General features: G+C 44.1%; 1 protein-coding gene across 1 annotated transcript in view; it reads left to right on the forward strand.

Annotated features, from left to right (window-relative positions):
• Window positions 1–7,464: 7,464 nt before the first annotated feature.
• The window catches only part of ETV5 (ETS variant transcription factor 5), a gene marked incomplete at its 3' end in the record, with an annotated part of 65,118 nt that continues 50,971 nt past the window's right edge, over window positions 7,465–21,611 (forward strand). The window contains exons 1-4 of the mRNA XM_080695914.1: window positions 7,465–7,563; window positions 7,687–7,774; window positions 7,899–7,946; window positions 8,039–8,089. Of these exons, the coding sequence (XP_080552040.1) occupies window positions 7,519–7,563; window positions 7,687–7,774; window positions 7,899–7,946; window positions 8,039–8,089 (232 nt within the window). The 5' untranslated portion in view covers window positions 7,465–7,518. The remainder of the gene's footprint in view (window positions 7,564–7,686; window positions 7,775–7,898; window positions 7,947–8,038; window positions 8,090–21,611) is intronic.

Consider the following 21,611-nt stretch of genomic DNA (forward strand, 5'->3'; position numbering starts at 1 on the left):
ACATCTCCAGCCCTAATCTATTTTTTATTGTGAAGCAGGGTCTTACTAATTGCCCAGGCTGGCTTCCAACCTGGGAGTCACCTGTCTCAGCCTTACAAATACTGGGATTATAGGCAGGTAGCGACTGCACTTGGCTTAAGAGGAAATTCTAAAAGCAGTCCCCTAAAGGGAAACAGAAGCTGTCGGCTTGGGGCAAGGTACTTTTTTTTTTTCTTTTTCTCTTTTCTATTCTTCCACATTGTTTCCCTGAAGATACACTATACACAGAGTGTAAAGAACAGGATCTGGTTTTCTTATTGTGATTATGTGAGCTTTGCTTCTGTGAGAGGACAAAGGCTAGACTGGGGCTTGATGAATGTTCCAGGGAAGCTGGTCTCTCCTTTTGTTTTCTTTTCCAACCCGATTTCTCTCCTGGAGGAGAAAGAATGATAATTAGAACACATGCTGTACAAGTCTCCAATGTAAGTAATGCTTTTAATAGGCAAGACTCAATGTACTAGACAAAGACCCTCTAAATACTGACCCTTAACTCTTAACAAGAGAAGGAAGGTGGATGGGATGACTTCAACAGGCTTTGTCCTCTTACGCATTTGGGTTCAAATGATGTTTCCTGGTGGCTTGCTGAACAACAGAGGTTACATGTGGGCTCTGGAGTGACCTGGCCTGGCTCCTACTCAGGTTCAGCAACATATGTATTAGCTCTGGAGCCATTAGCAAATTACTTAATTTTTCTGTACCTCAGTTCTCATTTTTATTTATTTATTTATTTATTTTATTTTTTTGGTGGTACTAGGAGTGGAACCCAGAGGCTTCCTACCTCCAGGATATACTCCCAGACCTGTTTCATATTTTATTTGGAAACAGGGTCTCACTAAGTTGCTGAGAGCCTCACTAAGTAGCTGAGGCTGGCTTCGAACCTGCGTGATCCTCCTGTCTCAGCCTCCCAAGCGCGGGGATTACAAGTGTGCGCCACCACGCCCGGCCCAGTTCTCATTTTTAGAATGAAGATATTGAGCTGGTTGTGGTGGCACACGCCTGCAATCCTAGTACTTGGAAGGCTGAGACAAGAGGATGACAGGTTGGAGGTGAGCCTCAGTAATGTAGTGATACTCTAGGCAACCTAGTGAGACCCTAATTCAAGAGGACAAATAAAAAGGATCAGAGTGTAGCTTGGAGGTAGAATACTCCTAGGTTCAATCCTCAGTACCAAAAACAACAATAACAAAAAAGGATTGGAGATATTAATAGTACTGACCACTTGGGTACCATATTGTAAGGATGAAATTAGATAATTTGTGGAGAGCTGTAAATGGCATGGCCATGTCATATATTATTACTTAATAAACCACAGCTACTGAAATTTTCATGAGGCTATGAATTTCTCCAAGGTAAAAACTGGGTCTTACTCTTTCCTTCCCTTTTTTTTTTTTTTTTTTTTTTTTTTTCCTAGTACATCATCTGGCTGAATATTTAGTACAAACTGTTACAAAATAATTAACAATGGCTCTATTCCGGCATAAATCCTTGCATATCATCTTGTGTCTCTGGCAATCTTCTTATAAAAACCTGTCATCTACCTCTTTCTCTTTCCCCAATTCAGCTACTGTTTGTTTCTACTCAATCCAGAAATTCTCGACTTCTCCCCAGGGAAGCCTTGGCTTAAGACAAAGGACACAAGAGCCACACTCCAGGCATCAAGTCCAGCCCTGTGAAAAAGTCGCTGTGAAGTGCCCTGCACTGTTTTCCTGTAGTCAAAGTTATCAAGTGGGATTGATTTGCTATGGTCTATGTGGTGATAACATGTAGTTACAAGGGCCCCAATGGGTTACAAACCTCCTGTGGGGCAGACAGACTTAAAAAGGAGTAAGCAAGCTCTGTGAGAAAGACAAGATGAGAGCAGGCCGACACGGGACATGGCAAGGGAGTGCTTGTTGGTGGTGGGTGGGAAATAGACAAGGCTGGGAAGAAAACGTCTCCTCAGCATCTAAGCTGAGGAGACTTAGCCCTCAGAGATGTCACCAACAAGCTGGGAGCCCAAGCGGACTACGGTAAAATTTCCAGCCACCAAAGAGAAATGGTGCTGCCATTTTGGGAAATAGAGAAAAGTACTAAGAAAAAAATGGAGTAGGAAACATAACAATAAGGAAATTTAGTGTCGAGGAAGTGCTCCTTAAAAGTTCAGAGAATGTTCCCACACATCAACTCGTGCCTATTCCAGGCTCTGGCAAAAGCAAGGACAGCTCAGCCGGCCAAGTGTGGGCCCAGGTCTCAACACAGTGTTCCAGGTCCTTCAGAACTCAAAGGTCTCAACACACAAGTGCCCACTCTGATACACAAGTGGAGGCAGACAAAAAGGTGGGCCAAATTTGACTAAAAAAAAAAAAATTCCTCTACAAATCCACACATGCATCTTGCATGGTGAAGGATGAAGGACAACCCCGGCACTGGCCTCCCCAGGGCCCCCTTTGCCAGAGATTCTCTCCTAACGTTTGGCACCTTGGTGAATGGCAGGGCGCCCCAACTGAATGAGGACAGAATAACTCCCTCACAAGTCCCCGGCATCCTGGGGAAGAGGAGAGCCGCCCCAAGGCCTTCAAAGGAGGGGGCTGAGGGCGTGGGGGTGTAGAAGATTGCTTGTTTATTTGTTTCCTGGAACACCCTGTTAAGAATCTCAGCAATTGCAGTTAGTGCCCTATCGTCTGGCAAGCAGAGCTACTTCCCGTCCTTCCCAGCTGCACGGGATCTAATTCGCAAATACACCATCTTGCATTCAACACTTAAATGGAAAACAAGCAGCCTGGGAGGGAAGCAAAGCGGTCTAACTCTGCAGGCCCGTTTCAGTGGGATTTATGTTTTGAGATCCTTTGACTGGCTGGTGCCTTCCGCCCAGAGGATTTCATGGAGCCCCGACCCATTCCAGGGACGGTTACAAGCTGCAATTAAACAGAAGGAGAGAACAGGATTTGATGGGGTCTTAGGCCTTGCCAGTATAAAATAGCTAACGCTGTGAGAGCTCAGATTTAAAGGGAGATAACTGGTTATTCTTCCCCCCTGGAAACCTGGTTAAAATAAATTAAAGCCTCTCTTAAAGGTAACTAAGATTAGAGTGCTCGCTTTCCGTTTTCTGCGTTTCTGTGGGCCGCATGCCCAGGTCGGTCAGCGAGTTTCTCTCTGTGTGGAATGACGAATTCCTCTCGCTTCAGTTCTAAAATGATAACTTTGCTTGGTGCTGCAGCTGCGAACGTCTGGCGCCAGGCGATCCATTTCTGGCCGTGGCGTTGCTAAGAGAGAAATGGGGGTAGAAGCGGGGAAGGAAGGGCCATGCCCGGGCTAAAAGTCCGAAGAGCGGCGAGGAGGGAAGTAAAGGCGGCTCCTACCGGCCTCGGCCCCTTTAAGTACTTCACTGACTCAGCTAAGCTTCCCCCCTCAGGTCGCGTTTTTTATGAATGAAAAACGTCCTTACATTCATTATATAAACAAGCCTGTGTTGATTGGCCAATGGCCCCCGGTGCATAAATTATGTAAAACAGACCCCTGTTGGGGTGGAGAGAGATCTATTCTAGGCCAATGGGAGCTAGAGTTGACGGGGCGGCTCGGCTGGATTTGCCCGAGGACAGGGTAAACAAGAGGTGATGGACAGCCACGGGAACGGCCTCCGGCCAATGGGAATCGGGCTAAGCTAGGGCCGCGGGCCAATGGCGGCGGGCGGAGCAGTGGGCCGCTGGGGGCCGGGCCAGCGCTCCAGCTTGGTTGGCAGCTGCGGCGCAGAGTCCAGCGGCTGGTGCGCTGAGCGGTTCACGGTCTTCTGAGTAGTTCGGCCCAGCTATTCGCCGAGGCACCCAGGCCCGGTGCGCGCGTGCGTGAGCGCGCCTGCGCCGCCGGGGCCGCTGCAAGGGGGAGAGCGCGGCAGCCTCAGGTGAGGGGGTGTTGCGGGGGCGAGGACGCATCCGAGGGGGCGTCCTGCAACCGGTCCGAAAGGCCTGGCGAGAGTTCCTGGGCTGATTCAGAATCTTCCAAGTCCCTGCACACATCTAGGGTGAACCCCCGGGGGCTGGCTACCCCCTCCCTCCCCGCGGCCCGGTCCGGTTCGGTTCCTGGGAGGCTTCGGGCGGGGGCGGCTAACGGTTCCGGAGCGCAAGCTAAGCGGGTTTCCGCAGGTCGCGGGGGAGGCGCGCCGCAGCGCTAGGTGAGGGGTGCGGGGCTCGGGGTGGAGGTGGGGAGCGAGGAGTTGCGGGCTTTACAGTCCCAGGAGATCTGAGAGCCCCGAGGGGACTTGGAGGCTCGCGAGAAGAGACGCTTGGTAGAGCTTTGCAGTTGGGAGGAGGGGGCGGGAAGCAGTTTGAGGGGGGGATGTTTGAGAGGTGTCCCCCTCCCAGCACCAAGAAGGGTTAAATGACATAGGCATGTGCAGCCTGCGGGGTTGGGGGTCAGCCAGGAACTTACGCAGGCCTTGCAAGTTTCTGGTTGTGGATAGTGGACACCCTCTCTCCCACCCCCCGGAGGCTGAGTGCGCCGAGCTCCGGGGCGACTCTCAAGAAAAATCCGGGCGCGCGAGAGCAGCGGCCTGGGGATGGTGGGGAGGAATCGGGTGCGGAGCCGGGTCAGAGATGCTGAAACCTCGCGCTGGGTTAGGGCTCTGGCTGCGTTTTCAGAGGTGGGGAACCGAACTCCTGGTCGAGGAGGGGGTGCCAATGAGAGGTGGTTGGGGTTGGGGGTAGATTGGAGGTGGTTGTTTGCGCCTGGTGCCGCACCTCGTTTTATGAATGTGGGTGACTTTATGAATGAAGCTGGTTTCTTTTGCTGGCTCGCTGCTCCCTGCGGCTTTTTTTTTTTTTTTTTCCTTTCCCTTTTTGTGAATGAAGCATTGAGCTTTCTTCCTAAAACGCTGGGGTGAGGGGCCTGCGTCGGAGGCTGGGCGTGCTTTGGGAGTGGGGGCGGGGGCGCAGCTGAAGGAGTTTTCATGAATGGAGAAGGCTGGGAATTGGGTGGAAGTGTGTCTTGTTTTGTGAATGGGGCCCAGCGCGAAGGATCCAGTTACAGCTTCTACCTGATGTGGCGGCCGCGGCTCGCTTTTCCATTCATAAAACCAGGCCCGCTGCGCGCCACCGGGGAGGGGCCTTGATCGCGCCGCTGCGCAGTGTGGAAGTTTTCCTGGGGGCACCGGGGGTGGGGGGAGCACAAAGGAAGTGGCTTAAACTCCTAGATGAACTCGATGCATCCCTTCGAGCTCTAAAAAAATTACTTTGAACACAATGTTTCTAGTCCTTGAACTCTAAGCGCTGCTTTAAAGATACCCAGTGCTTCTGCGTTCGCTTATGGCAGTCTCTTTTATTAAAATTTTTTAAAGAAATTTTTGTTCTTCAGGGTGAAGTGTTTCATCATGAGACTGAAAATACCTGCCCCCCCCACTCTCTTTCTCGTCCTTTTCTCCCTGAAGACATTTACAGAATTCTTAAGGCCACGATTTAATAAGACAATTTTTCGAAGGCCACAGAGACCTCTTTTTCATGCCCTCAACTCACTGCTAATGGTTCTCAGATTTTGTATTTGGGTTGGTGACATTTGAGAGAGGCTTTTTCCGAGCGGTTTGTTGCACTGTTTGGGAGACAGGCTGGCGGGAGTGTTTTTCTAGGAAGTTATGAAGTGTGCTGTTTGGTTCCTCTCTTTCCTTTGACTTTGAAAATATCTGATTACTTGGCCAAGTGCTGAGAAGGCTGGCCGTGAAGGGTTTTCTTGTATCCTGTTCTCTTATGAAAATTTGATAGGCTCCACACAGTGTGAAAAACAAATTGGATGGAATTGCCATTGCAGAAAAAGTTCTTCATTTAAAATTTGTCTACAAGCTGAACAAGATATAATCCTTTAGGCATTTTGTATTGCTTAGGGCAAGGATGAGTGGAATTAATGTTTTCAGCCGTTTTGTTGACCCAACTGCGCCTTTATTTAGAGAATAAAACAAAGTGTTTAGGAAGATGGCAACATCTTAAAATTGTTACTTTATATCTCCCAAATAGAAAAAAAAAATTTAATGTCCCATGTCCATTTTGACTCCAGCCTTTCTTAGTCCCAGGATTTGAAATGAGTTTTTGTTTTGTTTTGTTTAGCAAATTTGACTTCACTAAGAAACAAACTGAATTTTCTTTTCATGAATCTTGATTCTCTGGACAGCCGGGCATGGTGGCTCATGCTTGTAATCCATATCATCCCATCCCATTCCCCCCCTCCCCCTCCGCTTGGGAGGCTGAGACAGGAGGATCGCTCAGGTTCAAAGCCAGCCTCAGCTACTTAGGCTTTCAGCAACTTAGTGAGACCCTGTTTCCAAATAAAATATAAAAAAGGTCTGGGAGTATATCCTGGAGGTAGAAAGCCTCTGGGTTCCACCCCCAGTACCACCAAAAAAAAAAAAGTTCTTGGAGCTGGGCATTGTGGTACATGCTTGTAATCTCAGCTTTTGGGAGGCTGAGACAGGAAGATGTTCCTGGGCAGCTTCAGCTACTTAGTGAGGCCCTCTGCAACTTAGTAAGACCCTGTTTCAAAATAAAGAATAAAATATAGGGCAGGGGGTGTGGGTTGGAGGTAGAATGCCCCTGGCTTCCACTCACAGTACCACAAAAATAAGTAAGTAAATAAATGTCCTTTGGTAAGAATGCATTTAAAACATGTAGTGTGGAATTTAGTTTTCCCTTCCCTTATCTGCCACTTTTCATAGGTATTTTACTCTTAGAAGTTGGATTTATCCACAGTTCTTGCTATAAGTTGCTGTGGATATATATGTGACATTACAGATATACCCCTGCTTGGACCGAAGGTTTAAAATAAAGAGTTGTATGTGAAGATAAGTATAATTCTGATCAATTTTCTTGGAATGATACATAGTGTCTTTTACCACTGACCTACAAGATACTTTTAGGAACACTGAGTATGTCAGTTTCTTAATTGCCAATAATTTAAAATTCTTAAACCCAGTTTCTGTACTTCCTGTCACTGTACTGTAGCAAATTATCCCTTAAACACACACACACACACACACACACACACACACACACACACACACACACACACACGCTGCTGCTGCTGCTGCTCCGAAGGCTCTTCTCTATCAGATAATCTGAAAACCACCTTTTAATAATGAAAATAAGGGTTTTTTTTTGTTGTTGTTGTTTTGTTTTGGTAGAGGACAGGCAGTACTAAGTCTATAATCTTAATGACTAAAATAAAAAGAAAAGACTGGATAAATGGATTTGGCAATGAGTATAGTGTTAACCTTTGATACCATTAATCAAGCTCAAAATTAGTCTGAAAGCTTACACCTTGAGTGGGCTTTTAAAAGCTTTAGAGAAAAGTAGTGATTTTGCACAGGCCCCAAAGAAAGAACAGTATAAAATTGCTTGGTTTCTCTTTTCTTCCCTTCTCTCAGTTAAAATTTCCCAAATTCATATTACAGGAGAATCTCTGTTCCCCCAGAAATTACTCAATGCTGAAACCTTTCAAGGTGATACTAGAGACGTTGGAAGCAGCATGGATGGTTTTTATGATCAGCAAGTCCCTTTTATGGTCCCAGGGGTAAGTTTATGTGACTTTTGGTTTGTTCTCCCTCTTCCACATGAGTCTTCTTATGGGTCCGTGGGTCAGCCCCTTTAGACCTCTTTACTGCACTTGAATCTTGTGTCCGTTGGCCTCTTCTAGAAATCTCGGTCAGAGGAATGTCGAGGGCGGCCTGTGATTGACAGAAAGAGGAAGTTTTTGGACACTGATCTGGCTCACGATTCTGAAGGTAGTGAAGCTGTCCCCTCTTTTTTTTGTCTTCCCCCACATCACTGCCGGGGAGTCGAATCTTCCTCCTCTTCTCCCTAGCAGAAGGAATAGCCTCATTTGGGGTCTTCTGTTTTTAATTCCAGAGTTGTTTCAGGATCTCAGTCAACTTCAAGAGGCTTGGTTAGCTGAAGGCAAGTTTTTGGCTGTCCTATTTTCCATATAAAACATTTCACTGTGCCTTTTAATAAAACTTAAAGGTCTAAAATAAAAATCTCTTTTCCAGCACAAGTTCCTGATGATGAACAGTTTGTCCCAGATTTTCAGTCTGATAACTGTAAGTACCTTTTTAGTGGTGACACATTTGTTCTGAAATCCTTTTGTCTTGGATCATCCATATCTAGAATATTCTTTTTAGCCATACCCAGCAGATTGGGACCTTGGTATGCATGTATTTTTTTTTTTTAATAATTCAGGGTTAACCCTAAAACCCTTTGTTTTATTCCTTATTGAAATTATTTCTGAAGTACTGCTGCTCTACTACAGGCAATTTTTTTCCAGTACTAGTGATTGAACCCAGGGTCATTCTACCTCCAAGCTACATCCCCAGCCATATTTTTTATTCTTTATTTTGAAACAGGGTCTCACTAAGTTGTGGACGGCCTCACTTAAGTAGCTGAGGCTGGCTGTAAGCCTGTGATTCTCCTTTCTCAGCCTCCAAAATATTGGGATCACAAGCATTGCTACCACACCCAGCTTACAGGCAAGATTTACTGAACATAATTGTATTCTAAGATTCCTATTTTCATACTGGGGATTGAACTCAGAGCCTTTCACATGTTAGACACGTGCTTTGTCATTGAGGTACATCACCAGGTGTGTGTGTGTGTGTGTGTGTGTGTGTGTGTGTGTGTGTACACGCACGTGTGCTGTGGGGGAAGCGGGGAGGTGTGCTGAGGGTTAAACCGAGTGGTACTTTATTACTGAGCTGTATCACCAGCCCTTCTTATTTTGAGACAGGGTCTTGCTCAGTTGCCCAGGCGGCCCACAAACGTTTAATCCTCCTGCCTCAGGCTCCTCAGTAGCTGGGTTTATAGGCATATACCACTGAACCCTGTCTAAATTTTTCTTTCTTTCTTTCTTTCTTTCTTTCTTTCTTTCTTTCTTTCTCTCTCTCTTTCTTTCTTCCTTTCTTTCTTCCCTTCTTTTCTTCCTTCCTTCTCTCTTTCCTGCCCTCCCTCCTTTTTGTGCATGGGCACATGTATGGGTGCAGGAGATTGAACCCAAGGGCATTCTACCTCTGAGCTATGCTCCCAGCCCTTTTTATTTTTTATTTTGAAACAGGTTTTGTTAAGTTGCTGAGGCTGGCCTCAAACCTGTGATCCTCCTGTTTCAGCTTCCCAAGTACTGTCATTATAGGCATGTGCCATGGTACCTGGCCTAAACTTTTTTTACCTTAAGTATATTGCAAAGCTTCAAACTCAAAATTATTAATTAACTGACATATGCCTGTAGTATGACATAATATGTAAGATGTTGGGCCATTTAATAATTCATTTTCTTATAGCTTTTTTGTTTGTTTTATAAATTAAGTATTTGATACAAATGATAAATCTGATTTATTTTTTCCTTTTAAAGGTACAGAAGATAGTTAGTGGGAAATTCCAGTAAATTGTGATTTTTACCCAACATACTGTTAGTTTTGTTTCTATTAAGCTAATAGAGGTTGGTCATAGAGTGACCTGATTTGTTCTTATTTTTCATGTATTTGCTGTGATTTTGCTGGTCATAAAAGAGTAAAACCTTTTTCTTCAAATGGTTACTAAATGCTTATTACTTGAAATGATGAAATGCAGTGGGGAGCTCCAGAGACGGCTGGCAGGGGCATGGCTGGTTTTGCTCTGTCTTTGGAGCTGTCCTCAACAGGTTTGGGAGCTTTTATGGTCTAGGCAAAGCTATCAAGGACAAAGCTGGCTGATGAAATTTGAGCAGCACAGGGCTGCTCTAGAGAGCATTAGTCACTGGCGAATGAGCAGGTTTAAGAGAGGCCTGGAGAAAATGCTGCCTCTCTTGAGGGTTGCATCATAGAGAAATTCATGTCTCTTAGTCATAGTTTATAATAGTAAGCACCTGAGCCAGACAAGGATTTGATTTCTCATTTTGCACCAACAAATTCCTCCCAGCCTTTGTTTTTATCTCTGGTGTGTGTGTGTGTGTGTGTGTGTGTGTGTGTGTGTGTGTGTGTGTGTAAAAATGCCATCAGGAGAGAGGATATCTTTATGTCTAAGTAAAAGCTGGGTATCCTAAATCTATTAAATGAAAGAACAGAGTTACCAGCTAGACATTCTTTAATGATAGGCCTCCTGTCCAAGGCACAATGCCATGAAACTTTAAAAGGAAATAGACTGTAACCGAAAGATGCATCGTTACCTAAGCTTTGCCACAGCTTGCTGGGGAAGTTTTCTATAGAAGAAATGCTTATTAATTATTACCCTTTGATTGCTTTTAAGTGATTGGGAAGCTTGCTACTGAATGATTAAAGATAGCCCTAGTAGTAGTAGTAGTAGTAGTAGTTAGTAGTAGTAGTAGTATGTGTGTGTGTGTGTGTGTGTGTGTGTGTGTGTGTGTGTGTTTGCAAAATGAAAGACAGAATTTGTAATCTAACTTTGTTCTGTGTTGACAACTTGGCCCAGCCTTCCCAGTTCTTGCTCAGAGCAACATAAACTGCAGTCTGTTTGGGAGGTGGCTTTCTTGGCTGAGGTTCTTTGAAATGCTTTTATGACACTTTTGTTTGTTTCTTTGTAACCCAAAAGAGTTAAAAGGGAGGTGAGATTGCTGGTTCAATTGATGGCATATGCTGAAGCAAGAGTCTTTTTAAGAGAAAGATGTCAGCAAACAGGATTTGTATTTGAAGAGATATTTTTCTGAGGGAACAGGCTAAAGCAAAGAAATCAATAAATGTGTTTTGGCTCCTTAGAAATAATTCCTTCTCAGTGAATAGAATGTGCTAAGTTTTTTAATTAAAATGCCATACCTTAAGTGGAGGTGCTTTGGGAGATGTCTCTGCTTACCAAGTGTGATGTCTTTTTTTGCTTTGTTTGCTTTTTGCTGTAACTTCTTATGGTTGAGCTTTTCTATATTTTAATAATAAAATGGGTGGTGGAGTAGCCTTGAAAAGTCTTTTAATAATTCTTTCCCCCTTTAACTTTTTATTTCTTGAGGTAGAATTTGGGGAATGGATGGTTCAAATAAGTTGACTTGTCTTGAGAGATTGAATAAGAGAACTAGCATGGGGTACTGAGGCCTTGAAGTGTTCATGCACTCTAGTTTGTTTGAATAGGGTGCAGGCTGACAGAGGCCCAGGAAGAGCTAGCAGAGGCCCAGCTGGGCAGCACAGCCCACCCATCCTTCTCTGGGATCACTTCTCACAGCTTTGTGCAGAGAACTGGCTTCTACTCCAGTCATCCTCTGGAAAAAGCCATGATTATTGTAGAGGAGGGAAAGAAAAGTATTCAAATTCAATGAAGTCTTAGCCAGGCATGGTGGCACCCCATACCTGTAACTCCAGTACTTGGGAGGCTGAGACAAAAGGATTGAAGATTAAAGACCAACAGCATAGCAAGGCTGTCAGCAACCTACTGGGACCCTGTTTCAAAATAAAAATTAAGAGGGATGGGGGTTTAGCTTGAAGGTAGAATGTTCCTGAGTTCAAGCCGGGTGTGGTGGCACACACTTGTAATCCCAGCATTTGGGAGGCTGAGCCAGGATTACGGTTCGCGGACAGCCTCAGCTACTTAGTGAGGCCCTTTGCAACTCAGTGAGACCCTGTTTTAAAATAAAGAATAAAAAAATAGGGCTGGAGGTGTAGCTTAAAGGTAGAATGCCCCTGGGTTCCATCCCCAGTACTGCCAAAAAAAAAAAAAAAAAAAAAAAGAATGCCCCTGAGTTCAATCCCCAGTACCCCCCCCAATAAACAAATAAAAATTCACAAAGCCTTACTTGTTGGTTTGAATTACCCAAATGATTAATTATAAATCAAATTTTGATTTGCCAGGAAAAGCAAACTTTTTACCTACAGTGCCAAAAACATTTGTAACAAATGTTGTTCTTACTAGTGACCATTGATAAGATAGGTTAAGCCTATCCTGTTAAATGATTTAATTTTCCAAAGTGTATGAGTAAGTAAGTGTAGGTATGAAAGAAAAAAATAGTAATGTGGGCAGTCGTTTTTATTCTGAAATATCAGTTTGGGAGATGATAGCTTTATATATATGCATATATAAAAATGATAGCCTTTACATGTATATGTGATGATAGCTTTTATACACTACACACACACATACTTAAACATACACACTATAAGCTCAGCTTCTAAAGAGAGATTTTGAGTTCCCTGCCCATAGGCATACATCACTAAGTGTGATGTGAATAAATGAATATTGCCTATTTTTGTATACTTGCGGTACTGGGGATTGAACAAGGGAGTTCTACCACTGAGCTACACCCTAGCCCTTCTTTTTTATTTTGAAACAGGGTCTTACTAAGTTAATGCATGCTGGCCTTGAACCTGAGATCCTCCTGTCTCAGCCTCACAAGTACTAGGATTACAGGTGTGTGCCACCACGTGTGGTTCCATTATAAATCTTATAGAAATGCCTACTTACCTCTAGCCATACAGATTTTACCTCACAAATACAGACAATGATAAAGTACCCCTTACCTGGAAATTCTTAACAGCCAAATCAATGGAACAAGGAGTTTAACCTATAGATTATGGGAGTTTAACCTATAGATTATGGGAGTTTAACCTATAGATTATAAGAGTTCTACCAGAGTCTCTCATTGTTCTTTGGTCCTAAGAAGTAACTGAAGATCCCAGATTGTCTGAGCTGGAAATTCCTCGTAGAGATAATATTGCTCCACCCCTCAGAAGAGATAGTATAAGGTCCACAAAGCTCGAGGGACTAACAGTAGTTTGGGGGCAAATAGGAAAGGATTAGGTAAAATGGGGGTGGAGGGGAGATCACAGTAACCTTCTTAAGGCTCTCGGAGCTGCAGTAAGGGGTTACCAGTATGCTCAGGTGGACTCATGGGTCTACCTCATCACTGCAGATACTTGCAGATACTTTCTCAAGAAAGCCTAGGGAGACAGCCAACATTCCAGCCCATGCCTCAGTTCTCCTTCTGTGATCCCGAGAAAGTTATTAGGTGTCTTAGTGCTTTGAGTTTTTTCATTTAGGATTTGGAAGAAAGTAAGAAATTATAAAACAAAAAAATTATTAAAACTGATGTTTCCTTAAAGACATATTAGTGTATATACAGATAAAGCTGCTTATACATATGTCCTGTATGTTTAGAAGTAAGTGCATATGTGTGTGTATTTATGTAAGTGATTATATAGCTAAATATGTATATTACCACAGAGCTATCAGGCCGGGGAATCTGGGTCAATACATAGATATACGTATTTAATATATATTATATGTTTTTCATAGAATTAACAACAAATCAAAGCCATGGATAATTTTGGAACTCAAGATCATGTTAATGTAGGAGTGGGATAGATGTTACATTAATTTTTTTGAACTGGCTCGGTACTTAAGGATATATTACTAAATTTTAGCATATATATAAATAACTTTTTTGCTGGGCTGGTGGCGCATGTTTGTAATTCCAGCGCTTGGGAGGCTGAGACAGGAGGATGGCACAGGTTTAAAGCCAGCCTCAGCTACTTAGTGAGGCTCTAAGCAACTTAGTGAGACCCTGTTTCCAAATAAAAATATAAAATAAATCTGGGAGTATAGCCCAGAGGTAGAAAGAAAGCCCTTGGGCTCCACCCCCAGTACTGCAAATAAATAAATAATTTTTTTTTCCGGGTCTGGGGATGGAATCCAGGGGCATTCAACCTCTGAGCTACACCCCCTGCACTGTTTCTTATTCTTTATTTTGAAACAGGGTCTCACCGTTGCTGAGGGCCGCACTAAGTAGCTGAAGCTGTCCAAGAACCGTGATCATCCTGTCTCAGCCTCCCAAATGCTGTGATTACAAGCATGTGCCACCACGTCTGGCTAATAAATAACTTTTTATTGATTGATTGATTGATTGATTGATTGATGGTATTGGGGTTCCTGGAAGTCCTTCTACCTCCAAGCTATACTCCCAGACCCATTTTTATATTTTTATTTGCAAATGGTCTCTTAAGCCAGCACGGGTGGCTTTGAACCTGCGGGGTCCTCCTGTCTCCAAGCGCAGGGATTACAAGCATGCGCCACCACGCCCAGCATAAATAACTTTTTTTTTTTTTTTTTTTTTTTTTTTTTTTTTTGGTGGTGGTACTGGAGTTCCTGGAAGCCCTTCTACCTCAGGGCTACACTCCCAGACCTATTTTTATACTTTTTTATTTGGAAACAGTGTCTCTTAAGCCAGCGCAGCTGGCTTCGAACCTGCGCAATCCTCCTGTCTCTGCCACCCAAGTGTGGGGATTACAAGCGTGCGCCACCACGCCCGGCGGATAATAACTTTTTAAAAGTACAAACTTCAGTTCTGGTTTTCATTTTAGTTGAATGAATTAATTTATTTATTGGTACTGGGATTGAACCCAGGGTGTTGTACTTGCAGGGTAAGCCCCTCAGCACTGAACCCCAGCTCTGGTTTTTTAAAAACTCATTTGAGTGTGGGGTATTGTGATTAAGTATTTATTAACATCTTGAGTAATTCAAATATGTTATGCTGAAGAGAGGGCATGATAAAATCTTATTTTAAATATGAAATCTTCAAACCAAATAAAATTTAGAGAATTATTCTAAAATCCAAATAACTCCATTTTTCCCCTTGAAGTGTTTTTTTAGGTCTGTGTTTCAAAAAGGGGTGGGGGATGATGGAGGAAGCAAAAGCAATTTCCTAACCAGCTAATTAACTGATAAAATCAACTTTTCATAAATACATTGCTTTATACAGCTAGGGAAGTAGTAGGATTAACTGTTATGACCACCGGTTGAGCCTAAAATTGTTGCTCTTTATCCTGTGTCACTGAGATTATTCTGCTGTTTTTGTTTTGTTTTGTTTTGTTTTGTTTTTAAATGCGAGGTAGCTGTAGTAGCAGTAGTCACTGCCTTTCTTCTGAACACAGCATATCACACAGGCCCGCAGCGGGTGTGGTACAGCGCCACGGTTACTTGCTCTGTGGTCTAGGGCCATTTCTGTGTGAATGGATCTTCCTACAGACTCTGGGAAAAAAAAAAAACAAAAAAAACCTGGAAGATAAGAAAGGATAGCAGTTACTTTACAAAGGAAAGGATTGAAGGAGTCAAGGATGTCAGCCTATACTTTTCAGGAGCCAGTAGTACTGAATGTAGAGAGAAGGAAGAAAAGAACCCAAACCCCAAAGAAAGCATGATCAGCCATGGAAGAGAGAGGGTTTGACTCCAGGTTTTACATTGTGACTTTCAAAGTCTGTCAGACAGCCTGGCTACCTTGTCTTGAGAGAGTGCTAAATGATTTGAAATCCTTCCTGCTTTGATAGTCTAGAATTCTCAGATCTAGAATTCTTAAGGACCCGACACCTAGAGTACCTACTAATCTAAAGGAGCCAAATGTCTAACGGGATGTTGTTTCTAACTTTAATTCAGTTCAGCTTATTGACAGCAATGGCTTTTCTCTCTTACTCTTGTCTCTTTGCTCTTCGTCCTCTAACAAAACCCAGTCGCTTTGCCAATCCTTTGTATTTGGTGAGAAAGACTTGAGTTGAGGAAATAATTTGTCTGCCAGGCAGATCACTTGTGTAGGTGCCAGAAATAACAAAATCTTGGCATCATCAAGAAATCACTTTGCCCCTTCTCCTTCAGCATCCCGGGTCTCCTGATGAAGCTGACAGTTTGTACTCTGCCGTTCCGACCACCTAGAAGTAGTATTGTTGTGATTTCAGTCCCTGGGGTGGGGTGGGTTGGGGGGTGTGATTCTTTACTGAGAGACTGTTCCCTCCATGCGTTTCTGCATTTTGCTGGTGGTACATCCAGCCTCAGAGGCTGACAGCCCCATCTCGGGCATACGGCTGCCCTTGAGGCAGCTTGGGCCCCATCTGTGCCCTGGCACACAGCGTTTCTCCACTCAGATTCCAAGGAGCTCAGAGTCTTGTCATGTTGCAGCTCCCAGCTCTTGGATAAGTGCCAGGCATGCTGATGCCATTACCGGATTAGGTTGCTTTTTTAAAAATTCATTTTGTGAACTCATCAAACTCATTTAGCAGAGGCTTCGGTCGTCAGTTTCTGTCATTGTTCCATCCCTCTATGCTCTGCTAAAAGGAGTGGCAATATACAAGGCCCCTACTGTGTGTTTTTGTGCATGTGTGCATGCATGTGTCTGTGTAAATCATAACTGTAATGTAGGTACACTTTTAGGCCTGGGGGTAGGTGACAGTGGATTAGGAACTCGGGAGCTAAAGGGAAAAGCCCTACATAATAGGAACCTGCCTAGCAAATAATGGAGGTCCCTTGCTTAGAAATAAGCATCTAGAGAAAATTGCAGCAGAGTTAAAAAGAGATCCCAAGGAGAAAGCTAAGACCTAGGTATTAAAGGCCAGGAGTTTGAAGTTGACATGGAGCGGGGATTCTAGTTAGACAGACCAGAGAAATGGGAGCAGGCAGTGAGAAAAGATAAACACAAAACATTTGAAAATAGCCAAGTATGTTACGGGAAGAAAAGGAAACATCCGTGAGCTCAAAGTTACCTTCTGGATTTGATTTCATAAAGAAATATGCTGTTCCTTGAGATGCAGCCTGGTTGTCAGACCAGCTCCTCAGCTTTCCCTTAGGGCAGTTATTAAAGGCTTGGAAAAAAAATCGCTAAGAAACCAAACCAGTTTCTGGCCTTGCACCATTTGAAGTCTTGGAATGGATTTCATTCACCCTCCAACCCCAGATTTGCACATTCTTCCCTTCTAATGTCTCCTGGGCTTTTTTTTTTAGAGGGGGGCGGGGAGATGGGAGTCTTAAACCCTTCAGGGCCGCTCTAAAGCCAAGAAAAGGACTGTAAAACTGCCCTCTGAAGCCAGACTTTTCCTAGTGTCTCCAGAGTCCTTCTCTAGGGGGATAAGCCAGGTGGCTCCTGCTGTAGCTACTGGCAGTGTGAATGGGAAAGAACCTCTAGAGAGGCAGGCTTCCAGAGAGATCTGCCCCTGCTCAGTCCAGCTCACCCAGGCAGGAGAAACACCAGTGAAGCCTGTTTCTCTCATTTGGAAGCTGCATGGTTTCTGAACAGGGCTGCACGTGATAGTTTTTCTTTAGCTTTTCCCCTTTTGCCAGAGGGCACTTCCCAACCTCACTTCTAGCAGATTTGCACACCCTTGCAGATTTTAGCAGGGCCTTGGCCATTTGGATCCTAGGGAGGGTGCAGAGTGGGCAGGCGCCCCTGCAGTGTCTGAATTTCTTACATAAACACAGAGCACTGGGCGAGCAATGATCCCTGCAGCGACAGCTGGGCGCTGGGCATGGTTAGGTCAGCCCCAGCTAGCTGAGCTCTAGACTCCCCCCCCCCCACCCGCCTGAATGGAGCATTCCAAATTGGTTGTGAATGGAGGGCGGGGCTCACTTGCAGACTTTTTCAATGAATAACCAGACCCCATTGTGCAGCCTGTGGAAAAACAACCAACTCAAACAAAACTGGGACTGTTAGAAATATGCTTGTGATTGGCAGCTTGGAGAGCCTCCAAAATTAGTTTCCTTTGGCTCCCCTGCTGCTCCCCGTTCCCCAAGCCTGGGTTTAATGGAGTTTTCTTTTAAGTGCTGTCTTTAACCCTCAAGCTGCCAGGCTGATGGCCTGAGTTAATAGGGAAGAGCTGCCTCTGGCCTGGAGACCACGAGGCGGCCCCCCCTCCCATTTTAGACTAGCTGTCTAAAGGATGTGATAATAGGGGAGGGTGGTGTAGCTTCCCCTGGAGAGGTGTTGAGACTTGATCTGAGGATATTACCCTTTTATCTCCTTCCTGGGTTGTGGCTTTAGACTCTTGGCTTCTAACCTTAGCTGCTTTTTACTCCAGGTCTAAAGAACTTAGGTGTTTGCCTGCCACATGAAGATATTTCTTGCTTAGGCTTTAACATGGGGTGATGCTGCTATAATTTCCTTACCCTTGGCCTTCCCTCTTATGTTTAATTTCCCACTGTGATCAGATGGAGTGCCATTTTAATGTAATGACATTTATGCAGATATGGGGGAACCTCACTGTGGCTGCATTCCTTCCACCTGGCACTAATCAAATGCTTTGCCTCCCTCCAAAGTGGACATCCCAGGAAGTATCAAATAATCCAGCCTCCAAGTAACCTTAAAACCAGAGCTTCCTTCTTACACCAGAACTAAGCCAGGTTCTGGAGTACACATACCTCAGTAATGTCCACTGTTAAACACCTTTCAATATCTCCAGCCAGCAAATACCTCCAGAGGGCTGGATGGGCTAGCTCAGGGCTGTGTAATAAACATTTTTTAAAAAGGTAATCAGCTAAAAAGCAAAACCAGCCAGGCCTGGTGGCTCACACTTGTAATCCCAGTACTTGGGAGGCTGAGACAGGAGGATTGGGTTCAAGGTCAGCCTCAGTTCCTTAGTGAGGCCCTTCCACAACGTAGTGAGACTCTGTTTCAAAATAAAGAAAAAAAAATAAGCTGGGTGTGGTGGCACACGCTTGTAATCCCAGCATTCCAGAGGATGAAACTGGAGGATTGCAGAATCACGGTTCGTGGACAGCCTCAGCTACTTAGTGAGGCCCTGGTTAACTTAGTGAGACCCTGTTTCAAAATAAAGAATAGCCAGGCAGTGGGGCACACTTGTAATCCCAGTTCTTGGGCGGTGGTGCACGCTTGTAATCCCCGCACTTGGGAGGCTGAGACAGGGGGATCGTGCAGGTTCAAAGCCAGCCTCAGCTGGTTTAAGAGACCCTGTTTCCAAATAAAATATAAAATAGGTCTGGGAGTGTAGCCCGGAGGTAGAAGGCCCCTGGTTTCCATCCCCAGTACCACCAACCACCAAAAAAAAAAAAAAAAAAAGAATAAGGGAAGGGGATATGGCTCGGAGATCGAATGCCTCTGGGTTCTATCCCTAGACCCTCAAAAAAAAAAGAACAAAATATAGGGCTGGGGGTGTAGCCTGGGTTCCATCCCCAGTACTGGGGGGGGGGGGAGGCAAAAACCAAATAGTAATGATCCAGTGCAATTTTCTTAGGATTTATAGAGCTTTTTTTTTTTTTTCTTAGTCCTTACTTACTCTTCATCCTCACAACCAAAATAAGGCCATTTGCATTTGTGTTTTGCCATGAGAGTTTTTTTCTGAAATATTTTTCACGCTGTAAATTGATCTTATAAACATGCCTTCCCTTCCTGATTAAAAAAAGAACAGGCCTGGACAGATAGTCCTTTGAGAGAGTTTGAAGCATGTCAGGAGGTGACCCTGGATATCAGTAGTGTAGGAGGATGCCAATAAGAGGCTTCTCCAGTGGAGTTGGGAGGACGTCAGCTTACATAAACACTTTGCAGCTGAGTGCCTGGAATCGCTTTGTAATAGCCTCAAAGAGCACTTGACCAGAGTGTTTTGTATTTTCCCATCGAAAAGGTAGAATGGAAAAAGGGATGTAGACTGATAAAAGGGGAAAAGATGTCTCTTACACCTGGTCACCCATAGGGAAGATTGTATCTTGGAGCCCACCCCGTGTTTCCTAACCTGAATTTTAATAAGAATAACTGAATGAAGATAACTATACTCTGCTGAGGGATATACTAAGTCAGAATTTTTCTGTTTCTCTTTAGTTCCCTTTATATTTCTTTTTTCTCACCAGCCATGGAATTTTATTTCTTGAGGGATATGGAGAAAACATAGGGTTTGACACATTCTGTATTTTGATGAATATTAAACTTAGTTCTAATCTCCATTCCTATTAAAACAAGAAACAGTTTTTCTTAGGCTCCAAGTGTCTCCAAAAGCAGAGAGGCCCTTTAATATGTTTTTTTATTTCCATTTCAGCCATAGCACCAATGTGCACACAGTTAGTACCTGGTCAATGTGTTTTGCAGACCACCACATCTTCCCTTCACTCTTCCCGTTCCACCTCCAATCACCAGCCGCTTAACTGGCAGGGAAGTAACTCTGTAATCGGTTCCAAAACCTGAGCTCTAAGGGTCCTTGAGATGGCCTTAGGGAAAAAACAAGCTATTTCTCATTTTCTGTTGCCTCTTTGGATGCTTACACTAGCCAAGTGCTCCTTGATTGCATTAGACTTTGAGCAGCTAAAGCTTAAGCTTCTAAGACTGCATGTGGTAGGCTCAGAGCACAGCTCAGGTACCTGGTGCACTTACTCTGGGTTTCTGCTAAAGGGAGAAAGGGGGCAATCGACAGACGGGAATGGATTGCTGATTTTCCTAGGATTTATATTTTCTCCTGTCAGATTTTAAGGATGAATTTTAGATATGAAGCTGAAGATAAGATTTTTCCACAGGGTTTAAATGCTATTTCAGGGACTGTTAAATTTCACTTTAGTGCCAACTTAGATGAGAATCATATAAGTTGGGAGTAGAGAAGGGATGGTAAAGCTTAAGGTTTAAGTTTTCTCTTTCTTTTTTTTTCTCTCAGGAAAAACACCCTATTCCCCTTTATTCTGGTGGTATGTTCCACTGTGAGCAGCCCTTCCTGGTCCAATCCACTGTGGCCTGTGTAAGGCCACAATAGAGGAAGCCATGCTGTCATCTTGTGCAACACCAGGATGGGTAGAATAGAGATGTCATTAGACCTCTTTCTTAGTCTTGAAAATAAAAGCAGTTGTTTATCACATTGGTAAAGGCTAAACATTAGCTTTATTTTATTTTAGTTTAGTTTTTTGCTGTACTGGGGATGGAACCCAGGTCCTCACACAGTAGGCAAGACTGTAACACTGAGCCACATCCTTGGCCAAGGATGGTATAAATTTAAAGACAGGTGTTTCCTAAGTTGCCCAAGAGAGCCTCATATTTGCCATGTTCCTGAATAGTAAGATTCTTAGAGCAGCTGCCCAAGGAAGGTAGTTAAAAGATCTGAATGATGCTCAGGTCCTCCTTTTGGTATAATCAGGCCATTCAGTCACGTTTTTATCCTGCTAGTGTGTCTTATGTGCAGAAGTAATGGAGCAGCCAGGTGGGAGCTAGCTCTGTACTTAGGTGTAAAAGCCTGTGCCAGGAGAAGGAGGTGGTGCACCCAAGCAGGGAACCTCTTATCTTTTTTTTCCCTTTTCTTTTTTTTTTTTTTCTTTTGAGGTAATAGGGATGGAACCCAGGGGCATTCTACTTCCAAGCTACACCCCCAGCCCTAATTTTTATTCTTTATTTTGAAACAGGGTTTCACTGAGTTGCAAATGTCCTCACTAAGTAGTAGCTGAGGCTGTCTACCAACGGTAATCCTCCTGTCTCAGCCTCCCAAATGCTGGGATTACAAGCGTGCACCGACCACCCCGGCTCCTCTTACCTTTCAATCTTGGCTTCCTTAGAGTTAGCCCTGTACATGTGATGAGCCTTTTACTCAAATGCTTTGCTGTCTTCATGGCCCACATGTTCTGGGATGTGACATTCTTATGCAATTAGAAATATTCATTCTGTACAAATATGTTTCCTATGGAAGAGTCCTTTATCTTTTGATACATAAGCCCTACTTTAATCAAAGTTGGCCCTGTTCTTTGCCAGGCATGGTGGCACATGCCCATAATCCCAGAACTTAAGAGGCGGAGACAGAAGGATCTCAGGTTTGAGGCCACCCTCGGCAATTTAGCAAGGTCCTGTTTTAACATAAAAAATAAAAAGGGCTTGAGAGTATGACTTGGAGGTAGAATGCCCTGGATTCAATCCCCAGTTTAAAA

The sequence above is a fragment of the Muscardinus avellanarius genome (genome assembly GCF_963383645.1).
Source record: "Muscardinus avellanarius genome assembly, chromosome: 5".
Taxonomy (NCBI): domain Eukaryota; kingdom Metazoa; phylum Chordata; class Mammalia; order Rodentia; family Gliridae; genus Muscardinus; species Muscardinus avellanarius.